General features: G+C 45.3%; 2 protein-coding genes across 2 annotated transcripts in view; both read right to left on the bottom strand.

Annotated features, from left to right (window-relative positions):
- REV3L (REV3-like, polymerase (DNA directed), zeta, catalytic subunit) overlaps nucleotides 1–5,420 on the bottom strand; it is a 155,860-nt gene extending 150,440 nt beyond the window's left edge. The window contains 2 exon segments of the mRNA XM_009893624.1: nucleotides 4,699–4,818; nucleotides 5,333–5,420. Of these exon segments, the coding sequence (XP_009891926.1) occupies nucleotides 4,699–4,818; nucleotides 5,333–5,420 (208 nt within the window).
- Nucleotides 5,421–11,611: 6,191 nt separating this feature from the next.
- TRAF3IP2 (TRAF3 interacting protein 2) overlaps nucleotides 11,612–12,506 on the bottom strand; it is a 19,396-nt gene continuing 18,501 nt past the window's right edge. Inside the window, exon 9 of the mRNA XM_009893611.1 lies at nucleotides 11,612–12,075. Coding sequence (XP_009891913.1) covers nucleotides 11,929–12,075 — 147 coding nt within the window. The 3' untranslated portion in view covers nucleotides 11,612–11,928. The remainder of the gene's footprint in view (nucleotides 12,076–12,506) is intronic.

Here is a 12,506-nt window from a genome sequence, read left to right as displayed (position 1 = left end):
TTTATCTGTTTTGTCATATAGAAGGGAGAGACATGATAAAGATTAGTAAGTCGGAAAGAAATGTTGCTTAATGCTCACTTGTGCTCTTCGGCTGTTAAATATTTAAATATGAAAGTCTCACAATAGACCTTTGTAATAGGATTATGTGGTGCTAGATGAGTGAAAAATGAAGTACTGTAGCATGATTTTCTATTTGGAATACCTAGCCTCAGTATGCCTCGTGTTTAGAAGTCTCCTTTAGTTCTTGGGGGATTCGAGGGGTTCAGTTTCGTAAAACCAGGCACACAGAGCTTTGGACACACAGATTTAACATGAAGAACATACTGGATTTTTTTTCTTTTTAGTTGCTTCCTATAATTAAATGATTCTTACCTGAATTGTTTTAAGTGTGAAGTGAGGGAGTAAAATCCTTTCCTGTCCAACATCCATAATAATCTGAAATACCAAAGTTGCAGGTAGAATTGGAGGGAATGCTTTGGGGGAGTATATTCCATTCAAAATACCAAAATGTGATTAAGGACAATGAGCCAGCATTTCCGGGAATCTTCCTTGTCAAGTGGAAACAAAATAATTTAAAGAGCAAATTTTCACTTGGTTTGCAGAATTAAAATTCAATTGTTTTCTGATGACTGAGTCTAATAGCAGTATTGTTACTGTTATTGATTCTTACTGATTGCATAGAAAGTATGTTTTAAAGATACCTTTTTTTTCTCATTATTAGATGCATGAATTCCCTTTGGCTGTAAAATAGATCAAGATAAGACCCTCTTTCTCACATGCCATCACAGCTATTGTGAGCTGAGTGGTATCATATTATCCCTTTGATTACACCTGTGCAAACCCATTAATTGGAAAATAACATTACCTGAGGAAACTTAATGGCTAGTAACGGTGCATAGGAAAGCTGATATACAAAGCTTGGTGTACATTTTAAACTGCAGTTGTATTTACAGGTTGGCTACTTGAAAAAAACACAGTTTTTACCATCCCCTAGGACTTCTGTGAGATGCAATAACCACTGGACCATTCCTCAAAACAGAACTGATGGATAAGTATTCTGATGGGTCAAGCCAGGGACCAAGGTGTCCCCCCCACCTCTCTGATGCTCTGATTTGTTTGACGGGTCAGTTTGATATTCATATATGTGTTCTTCATCTGGTAAATGTTTCATCCCTGGGTCTCTCTGTAACAGCTGCAGCAGGTGTGCTGAGTCTGTCATCCCATGTAGCACGTTAATATGTCGGTATTCTACTTCAAGGATGCTCCTAGGCAGCTCTAGCATCCGTGTAAACTGTAAGGACCTCGCTTGCGAGGTTGTCTGCGTATCTGTGCATGTCTAGTGGTTTATTACGTTGGTAGTCAGTGAGGTGGTATAACGCTGCTCAGTACAATGGACCGGCCATGTGGGGTGGTCGTGTGTATGAGAAGCAATTGGAGTAGAGGGCACAGTGAGGTGCCAGCCATAACCAAGATCGTTCTCCTTAAGTGCTGTGCAAAAGCAGCCTTGTGGCCATACAGGCTTTCTAGGGATGATGGTCGCACTTCTGTGCCAGGCTGGGCACTCCTGCCTTGTGCAGTACGGCTGCAGAGCGGGAGCGAAATGCAAGGACTCTAAGTGTGGTAGGGGAATTAGCACTGCCAGTTGGTTCCACCCCACGTCATTGACAAATGTCAGACCTACTGGTGATGTGCAGGACAGAGCTGCTGAGGTGACGTGCCATTTATCACCCTTTACCCTCTTGTTTCTCCTGACACCTGAACTCCCAAAGCAATTCCCTTTAAGGTGATTTCACCCAGTGACCTTTAAGAGCTGATTACTCAGTGGGATGATAGGGAGTGAGGTAGCCTGAGGACATGCGTTACAGGGGGCTGGCTTTGCAGCTTCTGCCATCTGGCTACAACTTTCGTAAGGTCTGGAATCTGGACGGGGGGAAACCCAGTGTTCAGTAAGCAGCTAAAAGGAAGGGCATTATCCATGCCCCTACCGCCCCTTTGCTGAATTAGGGGTCCCAAGTAAAACCAGTTGCCTCACTTAGAGCCCAGCACGGGTGTATCTCTCCACATGCTCGCTGGCAGCAGTACCGTACCTAGCTGAAATGGTTGCCCCCTCTACCCTGACACCTGAAAGTGCCAGCAGAGCTCCTAGCCCTTTTCTGCGTAGTAGAGCCTTTACAGATATTTTAATCAGGTATTGGACCAGCCCAACGTGCATGTCCTGCTGCAAACAGCTGGTGCCCATGGTAGCAGGAGCAAGTGGGTATTGCTGCTCAGGGAGCAGAGGCTATTGGGGTCTTTCCCTCATCTCAGTCCCAGGACCTGAACAAGGCTTTCTTAAAGGCACCCCATCCATCTCACATGCTTCGGCTGACACCTGAGTCAGGGATACAGCACTGGCCTTGGAGAAGCAGCACCATAATTTATGCTGACTGATGGGGCAGGAAGAAGTACATCCCATGCTTCGTCCCTGAGCCAGGATGCCTTTTGCTGTAGCTTGTTACCTGGAGACAACTTGGGAAAGTGGGATAAGGATGAGAGGCTGTGCTGCTCAGAAGGAGAAACAATGAGCCACTAAGTGGGGGTGAGGAGAGAGCATAGCAGATGCTGGTATCGTAACCTGGTCCTTGGTCCTACAGGTATTGGCCAGAACTGCAAGGGATGCTCTTGAACATGGGCTGCTCTTTGACCTCTCTCACTGTTGCCAATGAAATGAGGTTTACCCTGTGGTGATTCAGGTTGACTGAGATTTTTATTTTTTAAACAAATCAAACTATCATGTGTTACTTGTGAGTTTATGCTCAGTTTTTCTTTGGTTGCAGTTATTTTGGTTTGTTTTATTTTGTTTTCTTTAATAAGAAAACCCTCAGAAGCATGACTCGCCTCACTTGCAAGTGGTTACATTTAGCTGTAATCTGCCTGGTGAGTAGTAGGAGGAAAATTGCACTAGTTTGAACTGGATTTAGTAGCAAGGATATTTTAATTTGGGGCAGCAGAGAGAAAATTGTATAACACTGTTGTGCTGTCCTGAGTAGGAGAAGCAGCCAGTGAATTGCATGATTTTTCCATCTTTGTAATCAGTTTGTTATGCAGAGAGCAATGCCGTGGGATTCAGCATTTTATCTGCTGGGTTTCCCCTGGCAGCATCTGAAGAAGTTCATTATAAGTGTTTATCACATGATCCACTTAATCAAACCACTGAAACTCGGAGAATAAGTCATTCTAACAAGACCCTTCAGAGCTGCCTTATAAGCTACTTACTGCTATACTCTTCCTTGCTGAGTGTACAATGAGTTTCCTTGTATCCCGGTCTATGATACAGGAAGTTCATTATCCCAGTCCAAATTCAGATGTAAAGAAAGGAAGCAGGGCTTACAAAGAAGCGACAGATAATTTGCAAAGGATTTTAGTTAGCCACTCAAATCCCAGATAGAGTCAGACTGTAAGCTCTTCGTAAGAGCAGCCTTCTGGTTTTCAGCGTTAGGCACAGAGCAGCTATCTGCGTAGCTGGCTCTAGTGTTGTAAAACACAGGCAACGCAGGAGAAATTATTTGCTTCTTTTGGTTAGAGGTTAACCATGTGAGAAAAAAGAGAAATCGGAACTGAAACCGTGCTTTTAGCTGGGCAATAGCACATATACTGCGTCATAGTAGCAGAGCCGGTATCTGGGCTGATGCAAAATGCCTTGAAAGACTGCTAAATCCCAGCGTGTGCTAGAGTTTGAGATACTGAGACTTGTCTGACAAGCTAGGAGCTCGCAGACATGCTGTTTGCAACCTGTGTTTGTACACTGTACGTCTGGTAGGATAAAGTGTGTTTCCCTGCGATGTACCTAGGAACTATTCTGGTTGTTGGGGGGAGGTGGGTCGAGGGCTGCTCTGCCTCCTTGAAGGCATTTATTATACCGAGCTCTGTCACAAGCAATGTGACACCAGATTTTCTGCCACTCACTGGATTTTCTCACTGATGCTATTTCACAGGCAGTGTCTCATAAAGGCTTGCCTTCTCGCTGTCTGCTGAAGGCCACTATGGGTACCACCACAGATGTAGGCTTGGACCAACCTTAATAGAGAAACGCCCTGGCGAATTTTCCCCAGGCACCACACTGTCTCCATACGATAGCGCTGCTTGTCTACACCTCTTCTTTCACCTCCCAAGCCCGTGTGAAGGCACTACAGGGTCACACCAGGCCAAATGCTGACTTTGTGTAGGGACGCACAGGCTGAGCCTGATGTGGGTCTCCAGATGAACCTTGTTTTGTACTGGAAACTGCCATTGAGACAAGGAGCATCAGGCAGTTCAAGACAAGCTACTCTGTAAGACACTAAAAACAGGGAAGTGTGCAGGACTGAGAAATACAGGCAACAGAAACAACCCCCCCCAAGCTGGTTTGATGGGGATGATGCTTTTTCCCTAGCATACTTCCAGTGAAGCAGGTCACAAAATTCATGCCATTGCACGGGCACTGCCTTGGGGAAATGGTGAGAACTGTCTCTCCGATGCTGAAGTCCAGCCAGCCCAGAGCTTTAAAATGCAACCTGTTAATTACTCCTGGGAGTAATTAGCTGCAGCCTGGAGTGAGCAAGGAGTCTGGACTGCATCAATCAACAGATGTGAGGGCTTGAGATGTGCAGTTTTCATTTGTTGTGTTACACGGAAAGTTACTTGATGATGCTTTGCGTTTGTTTTCCACATACTTTGTACCTGGCTGTCTTGTCGTGATGCAGCCATCAGTCTCTTGACTGCTGATATACCGATATACTAAATTGGCATCAGTATGGCTGTGTCCCCAGGACTGTGCTGCTTTAGTAGGCTGGTTTCCAACTAATAAGTTAAAACAAGAAACAAAAGCCTGGAGGAAAATACTGTTTTGCTGTCTTTATCCTCTCCATTTTAAAAACCGTACATGCTAAATTATTTTACCTCTTTTAAAATAAAGCATGTAGCCAAAAAAGATGAATCCATGCTAGCTGGTGAGTATTGCTACTTCCGTCAATTTGATTACAGTATAGTTCCCTTCCTCTTTCTCATTTCTTTATCATAATCCCTGTCTGTCTTCTTGGTTTCTATTGTGCCTATTTTAAGAGCCCCCCTTCATCTCTCTTTTGGGACAGTCTTACTGGTGGCTTTCTGCTGTTTCAGCTTCTACATGGCCGGTGCTTCAAGAAAAGAAGTCTCTCTCATAAGACTGAGAGGAGAACGGACCCATAAAAATAAGTATTGTTTGTGTGCGTGTAGTGCTTTAATCAGTCAGTTTCCAATAACTTTATCTAAGTGGCCAGTTTACTATTGTCTCAGCTTCTTAGGTAAGGAGACTGGAGCAGAGTGAGCTGCTAACTTTCTGCTGTCTGCAGCAACGCAGTAGTAAAGCGGAGAATAAAACTGCTGTTTTCCAAGTGATTTTTCAGTGCCTGACCCACTGCCATGTACCCGGGGAAAGCCAGTACCGAGCGCCTGGAGTCGTTGTTGCTAGGGTCACCTTTAGTCTGCTGTGAAGAGAAATGGTCAGTTGTCTGCTGCGTGCTGTTACTTTGTCGTTCAGGGACCACAAGTGCCTGTATGGATGCTGAGGCTGGATCTCAGTGTTGCTGCGTGACCTGCTTGGAGGGAAGACTTGGGAGGAAGACTGAGACGGCTGTCGCGTGCATCTGGCTGCGTGCGTTCGCACAGGCGAGTGAGATGCACACAACGCCTGCTGAAAACTGAAGCGATGCTACCAGGTACTAACCTGACTGGGTGTAGTCAGTGCCAAGCCGGGCTCAATTCTCCATCCCAGCCTAAGGATGAAAGACTCTTTAATGCGCTCGCTGCACCTGGGCTGTTCAACTCAATCCCCAGTAGTGTTATCTGTTTAGAAGTCTTTCTCACTAAATCGCTTCCTTTGAAGACAGCTTTTAACAGCGGACTGCAGCACCTGCTGCTTGCTGGAAATCCCAAGCAAGAGAGTGTTGCAATGCCGAACATGCCAGTCACAAAGCATCACATTTAGCAGATTTTCACTGGAGGTAACAGATGAAAAACAGAGTAGACATGCTGTAAGGACTGTCAGCCCAAGTAAAGGAAGGTAGCTTTGAAGAAAGCCTCCAAGATAGTATTTCAGATTTTCCTTTAGAAAAAAAGTGGAAAATCTGAAGAATGAAATGCAGCCAGGATGAGCTCACTGCAGGTAGTGCTGGTCATGATTTTTTAAAATAACTTTTAATTATTAACTGTTTTAAACATTGTTTTTTGTCCAGTGTCTGCCATTACAGCACCTTTTTCTGCAACCCCAGAAAACCCACACTTTTGTGGTTCTCTGGGGCTTTCCCACAGCATGCATTTCCCCTCCCTTAGAAGACTGGTGTGATACAACAGAGAGGACTTCATCTGCCCAAGCTGCAAATTCGGTGCTGGGAAATCGCCTACTCCCTGACAGGATTTGGGCCACCCCTTTCCCCCTTCCACAACAGCCAGTCCTGCAGGGATTTACACCCGCTGGGTGCATCCATGTTTTGCCTGAAATTCCCTGGATCTGTCTGTTAGCCTCATGGGCTTGGGGGATGCAGAAGTTGCTGCGAAGCCCCCCAGACCCAAGGGTTAGGTGCACAGGCAGGCACTTGCCCTCTCCCCCGCTGGAAAAGGGAGAGATCCCCGATACCTTTCCGTGAAGAACAGGTATTTAAAAAAACCAAAACAACCCTCCCTTTTCTCTTGGTGGCATTTCTTCCAGTTCGCACGGATCTGCACAACGGCGTGCCGTGCCCCAAGCCGCGATGGAGGATACATGCGTTTATATTTGTCTGGTCCCATCTACACCAGCAAGCCCTTCAAATGTAGCCTTGCTGGCAGATCTGGTCCGGCTGGGAAACTTAGTTTTAAATGGTTTTTTGTTTGTTTACAAGTGATCTTGGCCGCAGACAGGGACACACAGCTGGTGGTCTGAGCACGGCTCCCCGGTCAGCCCCAAGCCGCGATGGAGGATACATGCGTTTATATTTGTCTGGTCCCATCTACACCAGCAAGCCCTTCAAATGTAGCCTTGCTGGCAGATCTGGTCCGGCTGGGAAACTTAGTTTTAAATGGTTTTTTGTTTGTTTACAAGTGATCTTGGCCGCAGACAGGGACACACAGCTGGTGGTCTGAGCACGGCTCCCTGGTCAGGCTGAGGCAGGGCTCTGCTCCTGGGAGAGCAGGAGTGGGGCTGAGCTCTTCCAGCTTACTCCTGGCTTAATTTGGAACCGGCATTGGAGAGGCTGCCACTCTGCTGGCATCCTGCGGGATGGCATCTCAGGGCCTGGTTTGGCTTTGCCTGTGCGGGCAGCAGCACCCAGCACCCGTTTGCGGCCGTGGCTCAGAGCAGACATGTGATGGACACCTCTGGTCACTCCAGATGTGCTTCTCCCACAGACCAGAGAACACCTCTCATTGTTAGCAATAATTGTTTTAATACAAATATAGATATTGTTCTTCCTCCACTAATCATAAAAGCATTAGACAAGGTGGGAAAGGCGCGTGTCGGAAGGCCTAGTGTCTCGGAGAGGGCTTTTGTGAGATCTCCATGTGCCAGTGCAGTTTTCACTGGCTGTGGGAACCCACCTGAGCAGCTACTGGCACAGCTTAAGCGGAAATGACACAGCGGAGATTTCTAACAATACTGGTGTGCTGTGTGCCAGCCTTGAACTTCAGAAGGCCCCTGTCGGGGAGCGGGGAGAAGGAGCAGCGCCAGCCCATCAGCACTGCAAACATGGTATTAAGGGAGTGTGTTCCTGCAGAGTGTCATGATAAAGGGTGGTGGAGGGGGAGACTGCTGAAAGCCGTGACCTTCCAGGCAGGATCTGTTTCCCAAACATGTGTTAAACAGTGGCAGACTCCTGCAGGTGTGCGCATGGAGGAACCTGTTAAATTAAAGCCAAAGCGTAACAAGAGAGATGTTTGCTTTGGAAGATAACGTGCACCTGTTCTGCACGCTGAGGGTGAGGAAACTTTCTGAGAGGTGTTTTCCTTTGTTACCATGGTAGACCTTTCGCACTGCGAGGCCACGTAGCTCCCCTTTCTCCAGCTCCCTTCCCTTTTAAGACCAGGTATCCCTTCAGCTTCACTAGCGCCTCTAATCTGACAACCCAGAACCATAACAAATGGTGGCAATTGCTCCTTTTCCTCCATTAGTACATCTCATTGCGGAGCTCCCCTGACCACACTGCCCAAGTTTGCTGCCCAGACCGATGCTGTTATTAAGACACCGGGGTCTCCGGTACCTGCAGCCCGGTTGCCAGCTGGAGATGAGGGAAGGGCATGCTCCCAGCAAGGCGCCCTTCAGTGGGGCTGCTCTAATGAGATAGCTTTGTTATCTGCCTTGCTGCAGGTCCCAGAGAGGCTGCAGGGACGTCTGCTGCTTTATTTTGTTAAATGGTACCAAATGATGGCAGTTAAGAGCCTACCAGGAGAAAATGAGCTCTTAGGGCAGCATTTCATGTCTTGCATGCAAGGCTTTATTGAATTAACTTTGTACCAGAACCACCATACACTTCCCTTGCTGGAGAGGCCGAGCTAGATTAACTGTGGGATAAAAACGTTACGACCATTTTTTTTGTCACACAGGTGTCTTGCATTAAAAAATCTTTACGTGCTTTAATGTAATCTGAATTTCTGTAAGCCTGCAAAGCAGGCTGGTTTTCAATGATCTCTGTCTCTGTCTTAATGCTGCACTCATCCCAGTGTCAAGTATGTAACTCTTTTGCTTTGCTTCTTATTTCCCACATTAGGGACAGTGTATATCCTGTCCCACACAGCCCTTGCAAATGTAGAGGTGCTGCAGGAGAAGCCCCCGGCGCTACTGTCGCCGTTCAAGTGATGCCTTTTGTCTCGGTGGGTACCGGCAGCTCAGCGGCTCCAGCTGGGCAGCACTGCCAGCCCGCGGGAGGGAGACTTGCATACTTTCAGCTACTTCCCCATTATGTACACATAAAGTTAATAACTGACTTAAGAGTTCATCTACAAATATATTTTTCGGGCTGTTCTTGGTAAATTTTTCCCCTCTCAGCAACAAAGCTCTCATTTGCCGTAATTTCCTTCCTATATTTTCCCATAACTCCCATCTATTTTAACATTAACATGTTAGTTTTTAAACAGCCTGTGCATTTTCAGCCTCTTCTGCCTTACCTGCTGATTATTTCGTTTCTCACTGTCCTCTGTCCCTACTTTTGTTGTTTGCGAAAAATGGCTTTTCTCCTCCATCTCCCTCTTCACAGCTCCCACCATCTGTCTCTCTACAAATACAAAGCTTTAGGGGAAATGATTCACTAGGCTGCTAGCTCATTACTCACACTCTCCCCATCATGGTTTCTGTCCTTGTAGGATGTTCTAACTAATGTAAAGATCAATGAATCCTGGGAATTGTTATTCAATTAAAAAAAATAATACCCCAGCAGTTAAATAGATTGGGCTCTTTGTACTTTCTAAACACCAATGCTTAGTTTTTCTTCCTCACTCTGCTAGCATTATTTTTCAGAAAAGGATCATTGAAACAGAAGAATAGAAATGATCACTGGACCATTTAATGCAACCTTGTGTAGCACATGATGCAGGAGTTACTTAATGAAATTCCCTGGCCCAATCCAAGCAAATCTGTGGTAAATCTAGAGCACATATTTTAGGATGACAGCCAAAATGATGAAAGGAATTTACTACCCAGCCTTGCTAATCGTTTTGAATGCTTAACTGCGCTCCCTAATATGCTGCTTTGCAAGAAGCAAAACTGACACAGCCTCATTCCCTACAGATTTCCCTCCTCCGGCCTTACCCAGGCCAGCCCTGTCTGAGGGCAGGGTGGCCAGCTGTGACTCCTGGGAGTGCCGGCTGGCCAGCTGCACACCTCTGGGAAGAGACCTCCACAGGCCTGAAGCCCTACTGCCTCTCCCCCTGCAGCGCGTGGGTTTGGGACGAGCTCTTCGCTCAGGGAATTATTTCCATGAAACTCATAGCCACTGAATATCTTTGAGCTTCTTCCTATTAAATTGGTTAAGGGGCTGAGAAGCCGTTTGAGACAGACTAGTTCACAGTGTTAAAACATTCAGATATCTTAAAATACCAGAGACAGCCATATTGAGTTGGCAGATATGCCGTAGCATTTCAGGAGACTTGTTCAACATGGAGGCTGAGCTCAATAGTGTAGGGCACTCCACATGACCCTAAATGTCAATGTTTAGATACGCCACTCCTTTTGTCTTCACTTTGACCTTTTAAGAAGGATTTCTGTCATGATTTTAGGCTTGTCACCATATAATAGAAAGTTATTTTCTTAATTGGAAGCTTAGTTTTTCATTTTGTCACATGGAAAATGGACTCCCCATCCCCACATTAAAGTAGGTAACCAGAAGTACCACTACCTAACATAATTCTGTTGTGCCTCGTCAGGAAGCTGCCGGCATGGCAGGTATTTCCCTACTTCAGCTGTTGAGCTTCCCTTTAGAAATTTGAGTTGTAAGAAGCACAGCAAATGCCACAATCAAAATTATAAGAGTTGAGTTATACACCCTTCTCCTACTGCTCTTAGAGGGCTGCAACTCCTTATGCCAAAGCCTGCTTAAGGAAAATCTGAGTAGAGCTGTAATGTGGTTCTTCAGTTTTTTCTCCTGAGCACCACAAAGCATGTCCTGTATCAACACACCACACTGGCACCACCTTCATGGAAAGCTAATTAAATAATTTGGGCAATGTAACAGGAGTATCAACTTCTGGGCTAATTTACTTTTTGGACTACCAAACACATGTACTTTTTTGTAAAGCTGTGTTTGGGTCATTCTATAGCAAATAATAAAGCTGAGGAGGACCTTGGAAAGAGTCTACACTAAGCAGGTCCTGTGTCAGAGCAGGGCATCCTTGTACAGCTACTCTAAAGAATAAGGGCCACAGAATTTTAAGCCAACAGGGTCCACTGTTACCCCAGTAAAGTTAAAGCGGTTTAAAAAAAAGAACCCTCACCAAAGTCGTACTTATGTGTTCTGTAAAAAAAAAAAAGTTCAAACTTTAGCAGATGTGATGTTTTTGAGCCTTCCTGGTTGCCAGCCCCCCGTGGCTCTCCAGCATCTTTGATTATTTTATCGTTCCATACTGCATACAAGTTGTAGGAGTCAATGTTGTTTCTCTTAACAATCGCTGGCTTTCCAAATGCCGGCTGTCCTTTGACATGCTGTGTTTTAAATAAGGGCTGAAGAGCAGTAATGAAGCTAAAGGCCTGCTGTAAAAAATACTGCAGCGTTCCATGGCACTGACAGCATACACGTAGTCACGCATTTAGTTCTCCTTTTGTGGACTGTTGCTGCAACACACTGAAGGTGTTAGGGGCCGAGCTGTAAGGAAGTGGAACTCCAGAGATTTCAGATTTGAGTCCTCTAATTGAAGACAGTGTCTTTATGCCAGACAGTCTAAGGAAAACTTGCGTTACCCAACAGTTACCATTCCTCTGTTGTTCCCAGCAATAATAAAAGCTGACGCAGTATATAAGGTAGCCTTACAAAAGGCAGATATATTTAATAGTGTATATACAAATTCACTGTTTGGTAATGCTATACAAGGCAGGAATGTCTTTAAAGAAACCCTGAGCAAAAGGAGGATGTAGTTTTTATTTTACCCTTATTGTGACATTATTTCTGGTATTTGTTTGCTATATCGATTAATAAAGGAATATGTTAAAAACAGATGTTAAAACAAAACTGGGCATTCTTTCCATTTGCAGCTTATTTAAAAACCTAGAGAAAAGAGTTCTGCCCCATCAGTTTCAGAAATAGATGTTTAACATGGTAGAGAACAAGCCGAGCCTGAGTTACCCAAGACAACTAATTCCCTTAGCAGAAAGAGTGTCTTCTGTCAGCAAAAAGAGCCATCTGGAAGAGCATTGGCTCCCTGCCAAGAACAACCCTTTAACAACTGCTTGTCGTGCACTTTAAGTAATAACGTTCATAACGGCACAACCTGGAGTGTTGGTAAAGGTCCTATTGGAGGAGCAACGTATTCCTCCTCCCTCAGTAACCGCAAAAGGATGTTCTTCTTATTCTTCGGCCAGTTATAGATGTGAGTGTTCTGAAGCCAGGTAGGCACGTGTTCCTGAAAAAACAAGGAAAAAAGCGTGAAATCCCATAAATCCTCCTGAATCTGTACCAGAACCATGCAGATTCCATCAGACCCTGCCAAGCAAGATTTCATTTTGTCTGTTCTAGGCACTTCCTGTAGCAACAAGAAATTTTAATTTGGCTTCAGAATCATATTTGGGTTCCTAAATAAATGAACTTCGTGTGATCTCACAGCTTGCCTGTCTCTCTTTCTTTTCTGCCATCATGTTGGCTAATTTCACCACATTTCAAAGGGAGTCTGATCTCAATGACAGGAATCCAAAGCCTTGTGAAAATAAACATTGAGGAGAGAAGGAAGACATCTCAGTGCCCCTACCAGGGAAAGGCTGCCACTTTAAAAGTTGCTGAAGGATCCCCACAACATGTTCAACCTTGAGATGAGAATCAATAGGGAAACAGCAGGAC

This window comes from Charadrius vociferus, unplaced genomic scaffold (assembly GCF_000708025.1).
Source record: "Charadrius vociferus isolate BGI_N301 unplaced genomic scaffold, ASM70802v2 scaffold359, whole genome shotgun sequence".
In the NCBI taxonomy this organism is placed as follows: Eukaryota; Metazoa; Chordata; class Aves; order Charadriiformes; family Charadriidae; genus Charadrius; species Charadrius vociferus.
The sequence above is the reverse complement of the archived record's forward strand: the minus strand, read 5'-3'. Positions and strand labels throughout refer to the sequence as shown.